The sequence below is a fragment of the Panthera leo genome, chromosome B3, assembly GCF_018350215.1.
Source record: "Panthera leo isolate Ple1 chromosome B3, P.leo_Ple1_pat1.1, whole genome shotgun sequence".
Lineage (NCBI taxonomy): Eukaryota > Metazoa > Chordata > Mammalia > Carnivora > Felidae > Panthera > Panthera leo.
Genome location: NC_056684.1, coordinates 9663875 through 9685405, shown reverse-complemented (window position 1 = coordinate 9685405; position 21531 = coordinate 9663875). Strand labels below are relative to the sequence as shown.

The 21531-nt window shown below is 43.1% G+C and overlaps 1 protein-coding gene across 10 annotated transcripts in view; it reads left to right on the top strand.

Annotated features, from left to right (window-relative positions):
• The window catches only part of AKAP13 (A-kinase anchoring protein 13), a 334433-nt gene that overhangs the window by 225256 nt on the left and 87646 nt on the right, over positions 1-21531 (top strand). For all 10 annotated transcript variants that reach the window (XM_042941070.1, XM_042941069.1, XM_042941066.1 and 7 more), the window contains 2 exons: positions 8733-8808; positions 14456-14592. In XM_042941070.1, coding sequence (XP_042797004.1) covers positions 8733-8808; positions 14456-14592 — 213 coding nt within the window. The remainder of the gene's footprint in view (positions 1-8732; positions 8809-14455; positions 14593-21531) is intronic.

The following is a 21531-nucleotide window of genomic DNA, read 5'->3' as shown; positions in this document are numbered from 1 at the left end:
CTTTCTCTCGAGATCCCTAACCTTCTTCAACTATTTGAAAGGCGTCTGAACGCCTCAGACTCAGCACAGCCAAATAGAACAGGCAGCAGCATCTTCCTGCCCGCTGGATTTCCCGCTGGTGAAATGGTGGCTTTGGGGCCCTCTGTCTTATTTCTGTGGATTCTGCCCTCCATGCCAGCTTTTTGCTCCTCTGCTTCTGTCTCCAGAGGGCGTCTTCCCAGTCCGGGTGCACACTGCCGCTAGGCTAGGCCAGGCCACAGGCTCCTCCTACCACCCCATTTTCTCCATGTTCTTCGAGAGCTGTGTTCCTGGCACGGTACCGCTCTGCCTCCCCTGCTGATGTCGTTGGGGGGAGGGTCCGCCCTTGCTCGAGAACAAAGCCTGGTTCACTGTGGCCCTATCTCCTGTTCACCTTTCCTCAGTTTATACTTCCGGGAACCTTTGGGCTTTCTGTGCTTCTCAGACATGTCTCAGGAAAAGGTCTGCATGCTGGGTTCCGAGGATATTCTCCAGAACCAATGACTGGACACACACATGCATGTTTCTGGTGAGGGTTCATGGCTTCCCTCGGGTTCGGAAGGAGTCTGTGCCGTAGAAGGCAATGAACTCCAGCTCTGAAGTGTCCTGACTACTTAGCTCGTCTGTTTTTTCCTCATGGCTGGAACTCCCTGCCTCTCCTCCTCTCTCTCTCCTGAGCATACTGTGCTCGTCTTAGAAGGCCCACCTCATATACCACCACCTCTGTTAAGTGTTTCTCACATATCCGAACCAGAAATTATCTTTTGTTATTCTAGGGGCTTCCTCCTTAACCTCTGTGGGTTTCTGGGACTCGTGTCCCTATTGTATTTCACTAACTAAACCGTGTTTCCTGACCTGTGGTCCACGGTTGGTGGAGGTACTCATATCTGCCGTCCTGGGACATGGATGCAAATGTGACCCATGGCATTTTTGTTTAAAAAGAGTTTCTCATACTTTTCAACTGTGAGATGTCCTGTCCTATGCAAAATGTAGGCAGGATCATGTCCTACCCATCTGCCTAAGCTGTGCCTGAACACTGTTTCTTGCCTAATGGCGGTGGGGGGGGGGGTGTCCCCAACATGTTGACCAGGGATGGATCCGCGTGTAGCTGACAGCAAGAGAGCTCGAGGAAGCCTTTTCATGCTAGAATTCCCCACCCTGCCCTGGTGAAAAAATCTTGATTCACTTGAAACCTTACTATTTTTCAATATAGATTTTACTTTTAAATGTTTATAAATGAATCTGAATTCAGAAGAGGGAACTGGCTGAAACTGCATCATAGCCAGATTCTCCTACGTGTCCTGTGTCCATGGAGGTGGTGCACCTTATCAGCACCACCAGTTAATGCTCTTCATTAACTGTCAGTGACGGCCACAGGCGCCTAGGCAGAACTCCCCATTAACAGTCAGTGATGGACACAGGCACCTAGGCCTAGGCAGAGCCCCCATTAACAGTCAGTGATGGACACAGGAGCCTAGACCTAGGCAGAGCCCCCATTAATGGTCAGTGACGGACACAGGCGCCTAGGCCTAGGCAGAACCCCCCATTAACGGTCAGTGATGGACACAGGCGCCTAGGCCTAGGCAGAACCCCCCATTAACGGTCAGTGATGGACACAGGCGCCTAGGCCTAGGCAGAGCCCCCATTAATGGTCAGTGACGGACACAGGCGCCTAGGCCTAGGCAGAACCCCCCATTAACGGTCAGTGATGGACACAGGCGCCTAGGCCTAGGCAGAACCCCCCATTAACGGTCAGTGATGGACACAGGCGCCTAGGCCTAGGCAGAGCCCCCATTAATGGTCAGTGACGGACACAGGTGCCTAGGCCTAGGCAGAGCCCCCATTAACGGTCAGTGACGGACACAGGCGCCTAGGCCTAGGCAGAGCCCCCATTAACGGTCAGTGATGGACACAGGCGCCTAGGCCTAGGCAGAGCCCCCATTAATGGTCAGTGATGGACACAGGCGCCTAGGCAGAGCCCCCATTAATGGTCAGTGACGGACACAGGCGCCTAGGCAGAGCCCCCATTAACGGTCAGTGATGGACACAGGCACCTAGGCCTAGACAGAGCCCCCATTAACGGTCAGTGATGGACACAGGCGCCTAGGCCTATGCAGAGTCCTCCCCCTTCCCCCCCCCCCCCCCCCCGCCCCGACACAGAGAACATTTCTCTCAATTACAGCATCCTGAATTTCAAACACTTGGCACCCACTGTCCCATGTGTTGTTTCTTTTTGGTAATACTTTTATTTTCTAAATATACTTGCCTAAAATAAACAGTGACTGTTTTCCAGCTAATCTTCTCCAGGGATCTGAAATGCACTTGGCCAGATCTTTTCCAGTTTAGTATTGTTATTAAAACTTGTTTAAACAGTTGTTGAGTTCCAAGGCAAAGAAAAAAGTAACAAGCGGTACCCATGGACTCGGGGAAAGAGAGCTGGATAGAAGCAGGGAGAACGCCCTCCCGGCTTCTAAATACTGAACTCACTGGGTGGAGTCACTTCACCTCCTTTGGCCTCACTTGTGTTTGTTTACGGATCTGGTAAAGGCAGGCGGAGTGAGAATCCTGGAGGCTCTCCTCGCTGTTCTCTGTAAAATCATGGAAGATAATGAACTCGAAGATTATTCATTAAGCATCCCCCACGAACCATGCCCTTGCTTCTTGGCACTTCCCTCCCCAGGGATTAAAGGTGTGTTTCTGTTCTCAAGAAGCTTGGTCTCTGGAGCAGGTGCAGTCACCAGTAACGGTGCAGTCCACACGCAAAGATACTCTCCCCAAATCTAGCCTCGCCGAGTGTGTGTGGCCTCCTCTCCCAAATGGCATCGTGCCTCGTTGTGCGGCAGGAGAAAGGTCATGTCTAGCTGACAGTTATTTTATAAACTGTAAAGTGCCCTGAATCTAGAGAGATAAACACATGTTTCACAGCTTTCATTCTGATCTCACCTGTCCTGTGAAAACCTGCTCTTTGCAGAGTCACAAGAAACCTCACAGTTACCCAGTCCAGTAACTTCTTTTTTTTTTTTTTTTTTTTTTTTTAAATCTGTTTTGACTTCTCTGCAGTGGTTGGCACCACGGACCTACCTTCTGTTTTCTGCCCTCTGCTTCCTTAACTCCTGTGAAACTAGGCTCCCTGAATTCTTCTGCTTCTACCAGGGTGTGGCAGTCTCTGAATTCCCCACTCTGTGTTGTGCAATGCCTTGTGTGGAGCAGAAGAATGGCAGAACATCGTTGCTCTGGCCCCATGTCTCTGCTTGTGTCATTGGTGACCTAGTCAGAAATGCATGCAGCACGTAAAATACGGCTCCTCCTTCCAGTGGTCCGCTCACTCGGGCTCTCATTCCTGCTGGTGACAGCACACATTTAATACCTGCTGTGTGCAAGGAGCTTAGGAAGTGAACATTTTCATGTCTCTCTCTCATAAACTGGGCGTCCTTTCAGGACACACTCTTTACTACTTCTGCTTTTAAGGCTTCGCGTAGAATTCGATACATAGAAGGTATTTAAATACTTTTTTTTTTTTTGCTTTAAATAAGGAGGGAGACAAACCTGAGGGTGAAGAGCATTCCATCTTCAGACTGTCTTCCGTTCCTAGAAAGTAACCAACAGATTAAAATACATTTTCCATTTAAAAAACAAATACTCCCATGAGACACTACTTCTCACCTGCTAGGATGGCTGCAATCAGATGGACAAGAATCATAACCAGCGTGGGCACGGATGCGGAGAAAGAAAACAGCCATACGTTGCTGGCAGGGACATCACATGATGCAGCCACTTTGGAAAAGTCTGGCAGTTCCTAAGAATGTCTAATATAAAGGTTATCATGTGACCCAGCAGTTTCACTCATTAGGTATAAACCCAGGAGAAATGAAAACACGTGCAAACAAAAACTTGTATGAGGATTTTCATAGCATTATTCCAAACAGCCAGGGAGTGAAAACAACCCAAATGCCCGTCAGTTGAAGAATGAATGAATGAATGAATGAATGAATAGAATTAAGGCATCCCCACACCGTGGAATATTATCTAGTAGTAAAAAGAATGAAGTACTGTTGCTACGACATAGGAAAACCTTGAAAACACTTTGCTAAGTGAAGGAAGCCAGTCACAAAAGATCACGTAATGCATGATGCCATTTATGTGAAGCGTTCGGAGTAGGCAAATCCATGGAGACAGAAAGTGGATTCATGATTGCTCAGAACTGGGAAATGGAGGTCAGGGTGGGGTTTGAATACTAATGGATACGGTGTCTTCTTGGCATGATGAAAATATTCTAAACTTAATGATGATGGTTACAGCAGGTCTGCAAATACCCTAAACCACTGATTCATAGACTTAGACGGGTGAGTTTTAGAGTATATGAATTACACTTCAGTAAAGATGTTAAAATGCCAAATTACACCCCAACCCCCCCCCCCAACACACACACACATACACACACTCCCACTCAGTGCACTGTGGTATGTATCCTGGTTTTGATCCTGGAACAGAAAAGAACGTTAATGGAAACAGAAATAGAATCCAAATCAAGTCCAGGATTTAGTTAATGGTAATGTACCAATGTTGGTGTCTTACTGTTGATGAAGGCACCAGGGTTTCATAGGATGTTAACATTGGAGATACTGGTGAGAGAGGGTACATGAGAACTCTGGGCTATCTTTGTAACTTTTCTGTCAACTTAAAGTTACTACAAAATAGAAGGCTTTCCAGAATCAATTGTAAAAACCAAAAAGTAATTTGTAAAAAACATTTGGGAAACAACAGAAAAGTTAAAATAAATATTGTCTCTCTGTGTTCATTCAGGCATAATCATTTAATGAAAAAACTGAATCAGATTAAGGTTTTTCACCACATAGGTGTGATCATATCAAGAGACTTCTGCCTGCCCCTGTGTTTAAGTGTTTTTGATACTATTTAATATATACTACTTGTCAAAACTGATAGGTCTGAGATTTTACCCTACTCTCAAGCTCCCAAGTTAGTCTGACAGTTTCATGGCTGCTGCCTGAAGTCACAGGGCTTCCTGGGTCAGGGGCAAAGGGGTTTATTACTCGTTGCACAAAAAGCACCATGAGCATCAGTTTCTTGTTGGTTCCTCTTGCTTCCCAAGTTCCCCAGGGACAGCCCAGAGGGGGTCCCACGTCACAGCCAAGAAACCCCACTCTTAGGAAACTTCAGTCCTTATAATGGGCAATGAGCCTGCCTGATCTTTGCCCTTGACTGAGACATTGTCTTTGTTATGCTGGACAGTAGACAGACCTGCCCTTGCTTCAGAAACAAACAATATCTCTATCTTCCAGAGTTGTTTGATATACACATTTTTGAAAAGATAATTTAGAGCAAAAGGACAATCAATGCCTTTGCTCACAAGACATGGAGAGCTAGGAGAGACCCATGAAGAATGTTCTTCCAACATTAACATGTTCTCACCACTGTTATTTCAGAAATTAGTGTATTCAGTTAGAGATTTGATTTCGTTTTAATTTCATTGTTTCAGTATTTATTACATTATTTAATTTTTTTTTTAAACGTTTATTTATTTTTGAGACAGAGACAGAGCATGAACGGGGGAGGGGCAGAGAGAGAGGGAGACACAGAATCAGAAGCAGGCTCCAGGCTCTGAGCCATCAGCCCAGAGCCCGATGTGGGGCTCGAACTCAGACCATGAGATCGTGACCTGAGCCGAAGTCGGACGCCTAACCGACCGAGCCACCCAGGCGCCCCACATTATTTTAAATAAATATTTTAATATTTTATTTTTATTATTAAAACACGATTTTAAATAAACATGTTGTTTATATTATATACTATTACTACATCATGAACTGCTTATGTATATTGTTATTTTACAAATTGTTTAACTTACTTTTTATAGCATGCAAACCTAAAAGGACATGAAAAGTATAGTCAGTCCCTTACATATTGAAGGCAAAGAATGTCCAGTTTACTCAGTGGCCACGGAGTTGAAAAGGCAATGAAAAATATTCTGAGATGTAGAGTTTTAGCAAAGTCTCCTAAAATGTCGGCTGAAGTTAGTGAAGGTCACAGAAGGAGAACACAATGTCATGACAATTCAGAGCAGCGTATTCTTCACTACTTTAAAGGATCTTCTCAGCTTTTTTGCTTCTGTTAATTATTCAAATTTGTGCTGTATTCCTGCAATCTTTTCCTATTTGGGGAATGAAAAGAGGAAAAGCAATTTTTTTTTTTCTCTTTCAGTCTCAAAATCTAGCTTTCTACTGAAGTATAGTAGTTCTGGACTCTTGTTTCTACTGTTAGCAGAGAAACATTTCACTCTGGTGAAATTTGGCTCATTTCAAATGAGATGTAGTTTTCAGTAAAGAAATCCTGCTCTGAATGAATGATTTTTTTTTTTTTTTTTTAAGAAAATTTGCTGTTTGATTTCTTTGAAAGGTATGGGTAGGGTTTGTTAAAGTTACTGAATTTGAGGTTACTTCCTTATTGGGCACACTCAAATTACATTTTAAAGGGCCTACTTTGCATAATCCCAGGGAACCAGCAGAAGATCGGTTTCCATTTCAGATCACTGTGAAATTTTTGGCATGGGTTTGTAACATACCAGGAACCAAAACATGCATGGCCCCTGGTCCCTGCCTCCTGTCCTCTCTCTAACGGTGAGATAGTCAAAAGGAGCAAATGATTTGCTGTTTTGTTTCATGTAGATCTAGGTTTGCAAGAAGCTTATTAATTCCTTGCATTTCTTGTTGGTCAAACAGTTGGTTTGACAGAACGTCCTGGAGCTTTCTGCCTTATCCCATGTGGCATATTTGATGATACTGTTCTCTCATCCCTTCGTGGGATGAACTTGGCCATGACAACTTGACCTTTTTTCTACGTTGCTGGATTCGGTATTTTAATATTTGTTCAGGATTTTGCATCTGTGTTCCTAAGGGATACTGATGTACGTTTTCTTATAATATCTTTGTCTAGTTTTGGTGGCAGTGTGATGCTGGACTCATAGAAACAAGCTGTACATAGTTCCTGCCTCCTGTATTTTGTAGAAGAGTTTGTGTAGAATTGGCATTATTTCTTCCTTCAGTGTTTGGTGGCATTCACCACTGAAACCATCTGGGCCTGAAGATTTCATTATAGGAAGGTTTTTAACTAAATTCAATGTCTTTAAAAGAATAAGGGTATTCAGATTATCTTTATCTTCTTGAGTGAATTTTGGTAGTTTGTGTCCTCCATGAAATGTTTCCATTTCATCTGACTTGTGAATCTGTTACAGTAACGTTGTGCATAATATCCCTTTGTTATCCTTTCGGTATCTGTTGGAACTGTGATGATGACTTCTTTAATTCCTGATACTGGCAGTTTGTAACTTTTGGTCTTGGTCAGTCTAGCTAGAGCTTTACTGATCTAGGGAACCAGGTTATGGTTTCATTGACTTTATTTTTTGTTTTCCATTTCATTGAGACCCGTTTTTCTAGTTTCTTAGAAGCTTAGATCTTTGATTTGAGACCTCTCTTTTCTAATATAGGCACTTAATGTTATAAATTTTGCTCTAAATCCTGTTTTAGCTGTATCTCACAAATTTTTATATGCGATGTTTGAATTTTTCAGTTGGAGATGTTTTCTAATATTTAATATATAATAATTCCTAAAGATCTCTTCTTTGATTCATGGATTTTTTAACAGGTTTTTTTGTGTGTTTTTGTCTTGTTTTGTTTTTTAAATCTTTGTGGTTTTTCCAGGTAACTTCTCATTTTGGTTTCTGATTTTGATACTCTTGTGGACAGAGCGCATGTGTAGTATGATTTTAATCTTCAATTTGAGATTTCTTTTATGCCACTGAATATGGTCTGTTGTGGTGAACATTCCGTGTGTACTTGAATGTGTGTCCTGCTGCCTTTGGGTGAATTGCTCCGCATTTGCTGGTTAGCTCAAACTGCTTGGTAACGTTTTTCAAGTTTTCTGTATCTTTGTTGATTTTGTGTTTACTTCTTTTATCAGTTATGGGGGAGACGACTTTTGAAATCTGTCACGGTAATTTCATACTATCTTAAATGTAATGAAAGTAGATGGTTATGATGCTAATAAGATGGCTGAGCGTTGTAAAGGCTGTTTTTTTTTAAAAAAAATATTTTAAGGGAGTCTTCTCTTCTTAATATGCTTTAGATTCATGTAGACTTGTATTCCATCGCCAGTGCTGTCATAATGACCTCAGCAACTCCGCTGAGCCTAGTTATTCTTTGGGTACAGATAATACAGACTTCTCGCAGCTCTTGTGGGGATTTAGATAATGTACATAGAATCCTAACCTGATACCCAGTGGATAGTAAATCTTGAAGAAACAGAAATTATTTTTGTGTGTTTTTAACTTGTAAATGAAGAGATCAAATATGTATTGTAATCTGCGATGCATTTCGTGTTACTTATTATCACTGTGTTACATATTAAATGTATTATTCTTATATTATTTCACCCTCGGCCTGCACCAGGCCTTCCTCCTTGTGTGTCTTTTTCCTGTTGCTTTTACTGACGGTCTCCCTAGAGCCTTAGTGGAGTAGGGCATGCCTTGATTGTGTTGTGAAAGGGTTTTTTTTTTTCCTTCCTATAATTTTACCTACTGTATCATAAAGTATTAAAGAAAAAAGCAGGAGTGTTGGTACAGTAGATATGCTTGCAGCAGCCATCACATCATCCCACATTGCTTCACTGTCTGAACGTCGATCTGTTTCTCTTTCCTTCAGATAAACCGGGAAAGCTGGTGTACAATACAGCCGTGCCCTGATGCAGCGTCTCTCTTGGCTCCCACACAGAGCCCAGGTGAGCCGGGGTTTTCCAGCTTCCAGTTGCGTGAATAACTGTATCTAAAAACGTCCATTTCCTAGCTCTGGAGCCCCCCTCTAATTCCCAGAGCGTTTTCGGAGGTCTGTCCTTCCTGACCAGGCCATACAGTAAGTCAGAAGAAGGGGGTAAGAGCAGTTTGGGTCTGTAGGCGTTTTTGTTCCCCCCTGAGAATGAGTAGTGTCATGTAATTACCTAAGTTTCATTTTAGTGGTAAGTCTTCACGTGTAGGCTTTATGACTTACTGATTCTGTGAAGGCGTCTCTGCTGTGTGCGTACATATGATCGTGGTTTCTCAATCCGATAACAGCTGTAAATACTTATTAAGAACTACACCGGAGAGCCCTCAGTTTTAGCTGCGCATTGAAATTCTCTGGGGGGCTTTAGGAATACACTGCTGCCCGGGTCCCGCTCCCAGACGTCCTGATTTAGTTGGGCCTGGGGTGTGAGCCGGGCCTCAGAAGCTTTGAAAGCTCCCTTGGCGAGTCCACTGCGCAGCCAGGGTCGAGAACCATCAGCTTTGGAAGTACTGTCGGCAGTTGAGGTATCAGTCACAGCAGGTGAGGGTCAGCTGCCGACACCTGGCTTGTCCGAGGCACAGCGCGTGGCTTGTGGTAGGAGGCCCCACCTTCTACCCAGTGTAGCCACTGATTCACAGTGAAGTGAGGGATGTTGCCCAGTGTCTGTGCTCCCTGTGGTCTCCCATCTGTACAGCACTGCTAGCTTTCCTCAGTGGGTGGTGTTGAAGGACGTGGCGCCTCTACGTCAGTCCCTGTGCCTGTTGCAGAGCTGCCACGTGAACGTCATTTGGTCTCCTGAGTCGACCTGACTCAACAGCACCTTTGTTTACCTTCACAAGTTTTACTGACCTGCTGTAAAACTTACCGAGTCCCCATCGACTGGTCTTTGTAGAAACAGTTTAGCTGGGGGTGTCTCGCATAGTACTAAATTGAAAGGCACACTGTCCACATCCTAGGTCTCCCAAGAGTTTTCCTCCGGATTCTCAGCTCTGACTTCACTCCAAAGGAAATGTTGGAGACAAATACGAAAAGTGTTTTTTCTCCAGTTTTGTCTCAGATGGTCGTGTTCAGAGTCCCTGCCTGTTACAAGATTGACCCTATTCACAGACTTAGCTGACACTTCCCTCGCCCAGCCCCCCTAGAATCTTGTACTTAAAAGTATACTACTCACCATATCTTGGGCTGTTGTGGGCATTTTCCAGAAGTGTCATTACTCCCAGCCATCCAAACAGCAGAGCTCTCTGCCGTGGAAGGGTTAAATGAGGCTGTCTGACAACTTGAGTGTTCACAAGGAGTTTCTTCACACACTAGAGTTTAATTTATTCATTTAAAAAAAAAATTTTTTTTTTTTAACGTTTATTTATTTTTGAGACAGAGAGAGACAGAGCATGAACAGGGGAGGGTCAGAGAGAGGGAAACACAGAATCTGAAACAGGCTCCAGGCTCTGAGCTGTCAGCACAGAGCCCGACGCGGGGCTCGAACTCACGGACCGTGAGATTGTGACCTGAGCCGAAGTCGGACACCTAACCGACCGAGCCACCCAGGCGCCCCTAATTTATTCATTTAAATAAATGAATTTTGAACCCCTGAGCATTTTTCCCAGGACATCATCTTGAATTTTATTGACTCTCCCTGCCCCCCCTCCCCACCACACAAACACACTTGGCCTTCTTAGACACTTCTTGACTTCTTAGAGTCTTTTTAAATCTCACTGTAGCAAAATCTGAGATCTGGATTGTGCTTTGAAACTTCAGACCTGAGGTTTTGATTTTAGGTAAATTGTTTGGTGAATTCTAGGTACTTTGGATCTTAGAGATTTCCTTTATTTTATAAACACAGTTCAAGAGATCAATAGTGTAAAAACCAAAGAAGATAATATGTTTTAAAATCACTTTGGATATTCTTCAACTCTGGATAAATACAAATTTATTTACGAATAAATACAAATGCATTACGATTAGCATGGTTCAGCAAATGCGAGTGGGCGCTGCTGGTAGGCTTTCCTCCCTTTCCCTACTGTAATTTGTTTGCCTATATAATTTTGAACCCAAATGAGTAGGGAACATCTTAAAAATGACACGTTTTGCTAGCTTTTAAAGAAGCTAATGTCTCAGGATATGGAAGTTTATAGGCAGAATTATGTATGAGTCATAAAATAGGACTGGCTCACCTCAAGGTAATGTCCGTCCTGGATGCTTGTTACATCACTCAGTATGGGTTAGTGAAGCCTTAACTTCATTAGGTGTGTTTATCACAGGCCTGCTGGGTGCTGAGGGGCAGAGTCGTGGCTACTATTTGTATAAATTATTTCTAACTGTCACTACAGCTATTTGAGGGAGGTACAGTCATCCCATTTGATTGGTATGGCAATGGAGACTTAAGGGGTTAAATGACTTCTTGCCTGGGATTTTTGTACTAAAAGTAAGCAGACCTGGCTCTAAGGCAGATACATGTGACTCTCAAACCAGCCAGTGTTCATTGTTCTTGTATACCTTCACGTGTTACTACTCCACGTTATTCGTTAGGAGAGGGCGTGTGAGAAGACATACGGCACAGGGGGTAGATTGGCTTTGCCTTTAGGGCCCCCCTCTGTTTGTGGGGTGGCATAATGGCTTATGGTCATTTTCTTCCCCTAATCCCTTGTTTTCATACCCTTCCCCACCTCACTCCCCCAACTCAACAGTCAGGATTGTATCACACAGCAGAGTCTTATCCCAGCACGATTTGTGCTCCCTTGTAGTGCTGGCTCGGATTTATTTTCTGGGTGAACTCTTCCTACCAGGGCCGAATCTGGATATTCCCCGTGAATTTTCCATTAGAGTGTCTCAAGTTGGTTTGTTTTCCAGTCTGGAATGTGGACGTGGTCTATTTGACTGCCCGCTGGAGAGTCGGCAGCTCAGCATAGTTGCTGTGACAGCCCTTTCTTTTCTTGGCCAGCCCCCTGGTTTCCCCTCAACCATGAAGTGGAGTTTTTGATTTTTCCAAGTGGGGAAAGAGGGAGAAGTAGAAAGGTTACACCCACTTACTCCGCCTAAGCTTGTCCATACTCTCCAAAAAGGGGGGGGGGGGGGGGGGTTGGGTCGAGAATACCCATGATTCCAAGTCTTGTAGAGACAGGGCCTATTCCCACTGAACTAAAGACTCAGAAATAGCTTGGACCAAGATTGAAATGGATTAAGGTCATTTTTTTTCTTCAACTGAAACATTCTGAGATTTATCTGTGGATCCTGTAGCATCATTTGTGTATTTCTGTGTTGAAATTGTCTTCCTAATATGTCCGTTTCTACTACAAAGTTGCATACTATCCCCCTACCACCACCGTGCAGGCGCGCGCGCTCGCTCTCTCTCTCTCTCTCTCTCTCAATGTCTCTTTTTATTTGGATAATCCTCAGTACCTAGTCAAATGCCTTACTAGGAGAAAAGGTAATTTTAGTGACCAGTTTGTGACCTATATTCCAGTGTGTTGCTCCTTTGACCCTTCCTCTAAGATTCCCAGCTAATTCAGGGCAAATAATTTATTAATGATCAATAATTAGCTAATTGAGATAAGAATAAACATCCTCTTCTGGTTATCCCTCAGCATACATACACATACAATTATTGTCCCAACATGGACTCTGAGAATTAAGAGAGACACTGGCGGTTATCTGATGTCCAATTTCCTTTCTATGTGTACATCTTTTCTGAAACCTCTTGACAAAGTCATTCAGCCTTTGTGCCACCCCTTCTGGTGGAGTGACAGTCATTACTTTATGAAGCTGCTAACCCATTGCCCAGAAGCCTAGAGTTAAAGCTCTGTGGCTTCCACTCAGTGGGCTTTTTGTTCTACCTCTGGAACAGCAAAGAACAGATCTGCAACTGCCCTCAGACTCATTTTTTCCAGCTCCTGTGCAAGCCACATGTATATCAAGGGTTTCCACTGGCGTGACCTCATTACCATGCGTGCATTTCTGTCTATCAGTGTTTTTTATTTTTATTTTTTTTAGAGAGAGCTCATGAGTGGAGAGGGAGAGGAGAGAGAGAATCCCAAGCAGGCTAAGTGCTCAGCCCGGGGCCTGATGCAGGGCTCAATCCCATGAACCTGGGATCATGACCCAAAATGAAATCAAGAGCCAGACACTCAACACTCAGTGACCCAGGCGCCTCATATCAGTTCTTTATCTAAATGTTACCTAGGACATGGCGCCTGGGTGGCTCAGTCGGTTAAGCACCCGGCTTCAGCTCAGGTCATGATCTCCCCGTATTGAGTTTGAGCCCCGTGTCGGACTCTGTGCTGATAGCTCAGAGCCTGGAGCCTGCTTCAGATCCTGTGTCTCCCTCCCTTCCTCCCTGCCCCCCCCCCCCGTCCCTCCCCAGCTCATGCGTTGTCTCTCTCTCTCTCTCAAAAATAAACATACATTAGAAAATAAATAAAAATAAATGTTACCTAGAAACAAACAATCCTGTCGGTGAGTTCTAGCTGTCACATAGTGGCAGGACTGTTTCCATTTTGGACTTGGGTATACTGTCTGTTCATAGAGTCTAAAACCGTCGTGGGTTTTTTTGGTTTTGCTTTCACCTTGTATTGTCAACTCCTCTTGAATCTGCCTCCAACCAAAACCTCCAGGTAGCGTTCTCATGAACTGCTAGGTAGTCAGCTCGTCTACTATGTCCCTCATCACCTAGTATCAGCTGCAGGGTTGATACGTGTCTGACTGAATCACACAGAAAAGTGCTAACCACAATGGAGATACCACACTCTCCAGACTACTTAAAGGAGGTTGATACCTACCTATTAATTGACTTTCTTTTGGGCTTTTGGTTTTACCACATACATATGTGTTTAATTCTGTTGCTACCAGGTCATATTTTGTTTACAGAATTAATAGGAGAGAATGGGTTAAATACCTTGCTAATTTCAATATACTAAGTCTTGAGAATTCCTTGATAGACAGTATAATATTTCTGTCAGGGCCTCCTTCCTCTGGTTTACCAGAGTCCCTGTGCTAATTATTGAACTGAAGACAGATTCTACATGATACATTTTTCTTCATTAGTGTATTTCCCCTCTCCCCAGTGTCATCTGTTTAAGGTAGAAAAATAATTTTATTTCTTTTCTTACTCAACAGAACCCATAAGTGTAATACGCTGATATTTATGTTAGATATGCTCCCCCTTTGTCTTTTATCCCAATATTTGATAAGTAACAAGTTTCCAGAAAGAACTTACGTCTTAGAAATTGGCCATAAACCCTATCTCATAGTTTCCTAATAAAGGACTTCTGATTTTGATAGCGAAAGAAAATACTCTCTAATTACCAAAAGGAAAAGATTGCCACTTAAATATCTAATACAGATGGAATTGTGGTTCTAAATTACCATTTTATCTTTTTGTACCTTTTGTTTACATGGGAAATTCATGGTTGTCCTGTAGTGATGATCACCCTAGAATTGGAATAACCAGAGTTGAAAGCTACTAATTTGACTGTGTCCTTTATAGCTTCTTACTGCTGGGGGAACAGAGAGGTTAGTTGGTTGACTTAAAAGGCTACTTGCTGGAATGAAAAGAAAGTAAAAAAAATTTTTTTTTTTTTTTTACGTATTGGTTGAATACATTTTCTATTCAGGATGTGACAGCTTCTTGGATGTTGGACTGGCCAGAGAGTGTGCCTCAAAACCAGGTGTGCTCAAACGAGAATCCGGAAGTGACTCTGACCTCTTTCAGTCACCCAGCGAAGAAGTGGACAGCATCATCTTCTCCAAGGTACTGTCTGCCTCGGTGTGCAACTCGTGCTGGTCGGTAGTGACCCCGCTGACGGTACTGAGCGTCTCCCCCACTCTGTATGATCATAGACAAGTGTTAAGTCCTCCCTTCTGGAGAAGGGAGCTCCAGCTTGCTGGGACTTAGAAAAAGGCATTGGCCATTTTATCTTATGTAGAATCGTAGTTGGTTACATGAAGGTTTTAAAGCCTAAAGAAATGGAAGCTCCTTTGGTGTGAATTAAATCAGTCGACAGTGAATTCTTCTCAGTGGGCAGAAAGGGACCACAGCTAAGACTGCAACACGTCATGTGTGTAAACCAACCATAGAGTCATTTCTGATTAATGTGTTTAGGCTTGAAGCTCGCTGCTGAGCTTGCTGATGTCACCCCTCCTCATCTAGCTGCTTAATTGAACTTTCTAGATCTCTGCGAGGGAACCCAGACTGTCTTCTCCCCAGTGGAAAGCCAAGCCCATGCTCATGAGTCACCTTGCGTTTTCATTTAATTTGAGGCTCTCTGAGGGGGTGGGGGATGGGGGCGGTTTGCTTTCTTTTGCTTATGTTTGTAGCTAGTTGCAGCGAGTTCTGTTTTGTCTCCTGAGAAGAATCTCGGGCTTTCCCACAGCAGGATCAGCAAGTGGTTCTCAGTCACACGCCATGCGTGGTTGTCTCCATCGCGAGGGGGCGGCGGGGCACAAACAAGGCAGCTGTGAAGACGCCTTTATGAAGGCTTAATGAGGACCCTGCAGAAGGGACCAGAGCAGTGGTGTTAGTGGGTGATGAGCTTCTCCAGCACGGTGTGAGGATGCTGTGTCTAAAAGTCACGGTAGAGACTTGGCATTCTGGGATTCCGGGCTGGAACGTAGTTAAAGCCTCTGTGGAGGTACCTTCAGCTGCTTTTGTTTCATTTTTGTCCAGGGGCTCTCTCGTGGTCACTTGGCCTCCCCTCTTTTCTACCTTCTTCCTTTACCTTGTGTGCACTGTCTCCCAGAGGTCCTTGGAAAACTGTGCCGAACTGCAGGATTCCTGTTGTTCTTAATCCTAGCAAGTGGATTCAGTGGGTTCTGTAAAGTAAAAAATGCACACCGGGAAGATCTGTCCTACTCTGAAGCTCTCTAGGAAATGATGGTGTTTTTTGTTTTTTTGATTTTTGTTTTGGAAATAACAGAATTTGGGTAATTTCCACTGTGATTTTGAGGTTTTCATTGTAAGGACTTCTGAATCGTCCCTACCCCCAAGGGGAATACCATTCTGAAGGGACGTGTCTCTCAAAATAGATCACTTTTGTCTTGGGTAGACAGATGAGGTAATATTTCTAAGTTCTAGCTTTAAAATCGAATCACTGACAGTCACTGAAACGGGGTCATGGATACATTCGGATTTGTTAAACATTTATGTGTGCTTGAAATTTTTCATGGTCAAAAGTTATTTTGAAATTGCAAAGTCTTTATTAAGAAATACTTGTCGGGGCGCCTGGGTGGCGCAGTCGGTTAAGCGTCCGACTTCAGCCAGGTCACCATCTCGTGGTCCGTGAGTTCCAGCCCCGCGTCAGGCTCTGGGCTGATGGCTCGGAGCCTGGAGCCTGTTTCCGATTCTGTGTCTCCCTCTCTCTCTGCCCCTCCCCCGTTCATGCTCTGTCTCTCTCTGTCCCAAAAATAAATAAAAAACGTTGAAAAAAAAAATTAAAAAAAAAAAAGAAATACTTGTCACTCCCCTCCTGGGCATATGCCAGCTTGTCCCTGGGTGTTACCAGCTCTGCAGAATGATAGTTCTTTCTGGTCACTAAACCGAGTGATTTCCCTAGCTAAAGAGAATTCAGATTTCCTGTGTTTTGCCTTCTTCTTCAGACTGCCAAAAGCATTTACGAGATTGTTCATATGAATGGCCACTGCTAGATTTGGCAGCTTTTTCAGGATGACTAGACAGATAAGATTGTTAAAAGCTGAAGCGTGCTCCCCAAATCGGCTTTTACCCACATTGCATCCCCGAGTGCCTCGGAAAAATCAGAAATGGCAGACGCACGGCCGTCTCTTCACGCACACGTGAGAATGTCTCATGGTCTGGGGAGAGGTCTGGAAGGTTCTTCGTCTTAGTTGTCTCCACTTGACCAAAGTTGTTTGTGACCAGGAGAGGTTTTGCAGTAACTGTCTTGTCCAGCATTCATAAAACCAAGGGTTTGCATATGCAAGGAAAAGGAGAGAGAGAGGCAGGCTAATACTTAACAAAGTGATTGCTCGTCACTGAACTGAATGTTTTATATATGTGATCCCATTTCCGCTCCCAGAAGCCCTGCGGGGTGGGTGGTTTTAATCTCATGGAACTCCTAAGAAAATCCGGGCTCTGATTGGTCAACAAGTGTAGTCCAAATTACTCAGCTGCTAAGTAACAGAATGGAGACTTGTACGTAGGCCTCACTCTCAGATGTTTCCTTTCTGTTATTTTGCTCTCAATCTCTGAACACCTCCTTTAATAGCCAGTGATTTATTTCTTTTTAATGTTTATTTTTGAGAGAGAGAGAGAGCACGTGAGTGGGGGAGAGGGGCAGAGAGAGAAGGCGACAAAAGGCTCTCTGACAGCAGAGAGCCCAGTGTGGGGCTTGAACTCAGGAACCATGAGATCATGACCTGAGCCAGAGTCGGACACTCAACCGACTGAGCCACCCAGGCACCCAAATAGCCAGTGATTTACGCAGAAGCAGAGTGATGGCAGACAGGCCATCAGCAGCCTCCTTCACCGTCTTCCTCAGTGGACAGCCACACAGTGCACACTGTGAAACATCACCCCGTCCTAGAATTCCTTCCCCTCTCCCTTCTCGAAAAAATCCTCCCTGGGCAACGCATTGCAGCATGCTTTTCTGTGCACTATGAGTGATGCGTTAGGTCACTTCCTGCAGCCATTTGTGTGACTCTGACCTCACAGAGGTCTCTAGCAGCCTGCAATGCTTGTCACAAACTTTCCGCCTTAACTTTCTATGCCCATTCGATAAGCCTTCTCGTAAAGAGAACTGTTTGGTGAGTGTTAGGAGCTTTGTGATTACTCTTAGGAATATTTCCTGAAGTCTTCCTTCTATAGAGCAACAGCATAACATTTAGATTTTTTTTTTTTAAAGTAAGAAGAAATCCTGGGATTTTTCTGGACACTAGCTAAGAAAGAGAGATTATAAAATACACAATCTAGGCCACCCTGTTATCCAGAAGGTTAATTGAAATCCACAAACATACTGGTAGTTGCTGCCTCTTTTCCCTAAGAGGTTTAGATAAAATGCTTACACCTTGTTTTATTTATATTCAGGTTATAAAATGTATCCACAATTAAGAAAATCAGAGTAACTCCCCTAAGATGCTAAACCTTAAGGGAATATTCTTGCCTTCATGTGCTATATAGTTTGCTCTCAAGTATTGATCACCAAGCTGAAAATTAACCTTCCAGGGATAAAAGTAGGTATACCTACAGAATCCAAATTAGAAAAACTATTCTTGTTTATGCACAAGTTATTGTAAGTTCAGGACTGTGGAACAGCTTGCTGTCTCATGCTTAAGGTTCTTAGCTAAATTATTGCACGTAGCAGCACTTGGGTGGCTCAGTTGGTTAAGCGTCTGACTCTTGATCTCAGGGTCGTCAGTTCAAGCCCTGCTTTGGGCTCCATGCTTGGTGTGAAGCCTGATGGATGGACGGACAGACAGACATAAACAGTTGGCACATAGTAGATATTTAAAATGTGAGCTGCTATTTTCCAAGGCACATGGGCAGAGTGCCTTATATATGATACAGACAACAGTTTACAAATATTTAATAAATAAATTATTAAAAATTAAAGGACTAGTATTTTGACAGTATGAAACAGAATCCCTTCAGGTGTAGTAATAAGATATATAAAGTGTATAGTTGTTTTTATATTTATACATTCATATGTTATATAATATTTATCCCTCTCTATATATCTGTGTATCACCTATGTAGTGTGAATTTTGGTTAAGAGAGCCAGTCAGGCATTTCCCCTCCTCCCCCCCCCCCGCCCCCAGCATTTTATTGAGAAAATTCTGAAATAGGCAGGACAGTTGGAAGAGCTTGGCAGTGACTGCCTACCAGCCTGGCTCTCCCGTTAACTTACTATACTTTGTTACACAGCTGTGTATCTGCCCATTGTTTCTCCATCCATCCATCTAATTTTAATTTCTTGGATGTGTTTCTAAATAGGTTACAGATATCAGTCTACTTTTACCCCTAAATACTTAGAATTCTGTATGTGTTTATAGAGTTGTTGTTTGCTGGGGTTTTTTACATAAAATTTACACACAGTGAAATGTAGTGTGAAGGTTATTATTCAGTGACTTTCCCAGTATTATTGAGTTACAATTGACAAAAACTATACATATTTAAAGCACACAAGATGATGTTTCAATAGACATATACATCGTGAAATGCTTACCACAGTCAGGCCAGTGTATCTGTCACCTCAGAGTTACCTTTTTGTGTGTGTGTGGTAAGAACACTTGAGACTTAACTTTCCTCGCAAATGTCAAGTACATAGTACATAGTATCTGTAGTCATCATGCTGTACCTTAGGTCTCCGGAATTTATTCACCTCATAATTTTACGTAAACTTTGTTCACTTTAGGTAACCTCTCTACATTTCCCCTACCCTCCAGCCCCCGGGTAACCATCATCCTGGCTGTTTGCCATTCTTAGATTCCATATAGAAGCGAGGTCATGTCATTCTCTGGCTTATTTCACTGAGGCTGATGCCTTCAGGGTCCATTCATGTTGTTGCAAATGGCAGGATTTCCTTCTATTTTAACTCTGAGTAATATTTCCATTCCTTATTCATCCGTGTGTGGACACTTAAGATGTTTACATGTCTTGGTTGCTGTGAATAACGCCGCTATGGACGTGGGGGTGCAGATAGGTCTTCAAGATGGCGGCTTTATTTCCTGTGGACACCCACCTAGACGTGGGATATTGCTGGATTATATAGAGAGTTCTACTTTTAAGTTTTTGAGGGACCGACATACTGTTTTCCATAATAGCTGTGCCTCAGTGACTCTTGATAAATTCATTTATCTTTGTAACCCAAACCCCCATATGGATAAGGCTATTACCATTTCTTTGGAAAGTTTTCTCATGCCCCTCCTCCATCTGTCTCCTCTCCAACCCCCAGAGGCAACAACTGTTCTAATTTTTTCCCATCGCAGGTTAGTTTTCCTTATTTCAGAACGTCCTACAAATGGAGTATAAATATTATTATTTCTGTTGGGTAAATGAGTGGAATTGATGGGCTGATACATCATTTATGGTAGGAAACCTGGTTTAGTTTTATAAGGAATTCCCAGGCCTTTTTCCAAAGTGGTTGTATCATTTTACATCCTCACCAGCAATATATGAGAATTTTAGTTGTTCCATGTTTTTACCAACACATATAATTGTTTTGTTTCAACTTCAGCATTTCTGGCGTGCGCATAAGTGGTAGCTCATTATCGCTTTGACTTGCATTTCCTTGACAACCAGTGATGATATTAAACACATTTTCATGTGTTTATTAGCCACTTAGTTATCTTCCTTTGTGAAGTGTCTGTTCACATTTCTTGCCCATTTAAAAAAAAAAAATGGAGTGTTGTCTTTTTGTTGTTGAGAAGTAGGTATTGTATATGTATCCTGGATACCAGTCCTTTGTTAGATTTATGTTTTGCAAATGTTTTCTTCCGGTATATGGTTTTCCCTCTTCACTTCCATAAACGTGTCTTGATGTACTGAATGTTTAGAGTTTTGATGAAGGGTAATTTATCAATTTTTTTATGGCTTTTGCTCCCTATGTCCTGTCCTGTTACTGATTGGTCTGCCCCCAGTCAAGATGTTTTCTTTCAGAAGATGTATAGTTTTAGCTTTTACATTTAGGACTGGAGTCCATCTTAATTTTTTAAAACATTTTTGTCATAGCTCTGTAGCATATAATAATAGGACTGAGTCCCAGTTATACTTAGAATCATCTAGAGAGCTTAAAGAAGAAAAAAAATCTGGGCCTTACCCCAGACCAGTTAATTTAGAATCTTATTACATAAGCTCACTGAACCACTGGTTTCTCATCTGTACAGTGAGAGTAAGAATACCTACTAAATCAATTTTTTAAATTTTTTTCTTTAAGTTTATTTTAAGAGAGAGACGGTGCGAATGGGGTAGGGGCAGAGAGAGAGGGAGAAAGAAACCCCAAGCAGGTACTGTGCTGCCAGCAGACAGCCCAATCCGGGACTTGAACTCACAAATCCTGAGACCATGATTTGAGCCGAAGTCAGACGCTCAACCAATGGAGCCACCCAGGCGCCCCTTACTTATTTACTTACTTATTTAATTTTACAGCGAGCATGCAAGCTGGGGAGAGGGGCAGAGGGAGAGAAAGAGAATCTTAAACAGGCCCCATGCCCAGCGCGGAGCCGGACTCAGAAATCTATCCCACAACCCTGGGACCTGAGCCGAAATTAAGAGTCAGATGCTCAACTGCCCGAGCCACCCAGGCTCCACAGTCTACTAAATCAAATATTAAAAGAATACATCTAAGTCACTGAATACAGAGCCCCACAGGTGGCAAGTATCCAGTAATTAGGACTCACATTTATGGAATGCTGCATGTGTATTAAGTGACAGACCTACTTTCTCAAGCTGTTTGTATAGACAGCATCATTGTTGAGCCTTTTTCATTAACTTTTCATCTACCTCATTATTTGGCAGTTTCAGTTTTCTTCGCTTATGTGACCTTAAATTAAGCAAAACGGTGTCCTTGGGTCACTCCATCAGCTCAGCTCCTGCCGCTGGAGTCCAGGCTGTCCGGCAGAGACTGGCGCTTGTGAAGAATAATAGTGCACATACCTCGGTGTTACTTACTGGGCCCATTCCTTGCCATTTCTCTTGGACTGCTGGAGACTCTTGCTAGCCTGGCAACCATTTGCAGAT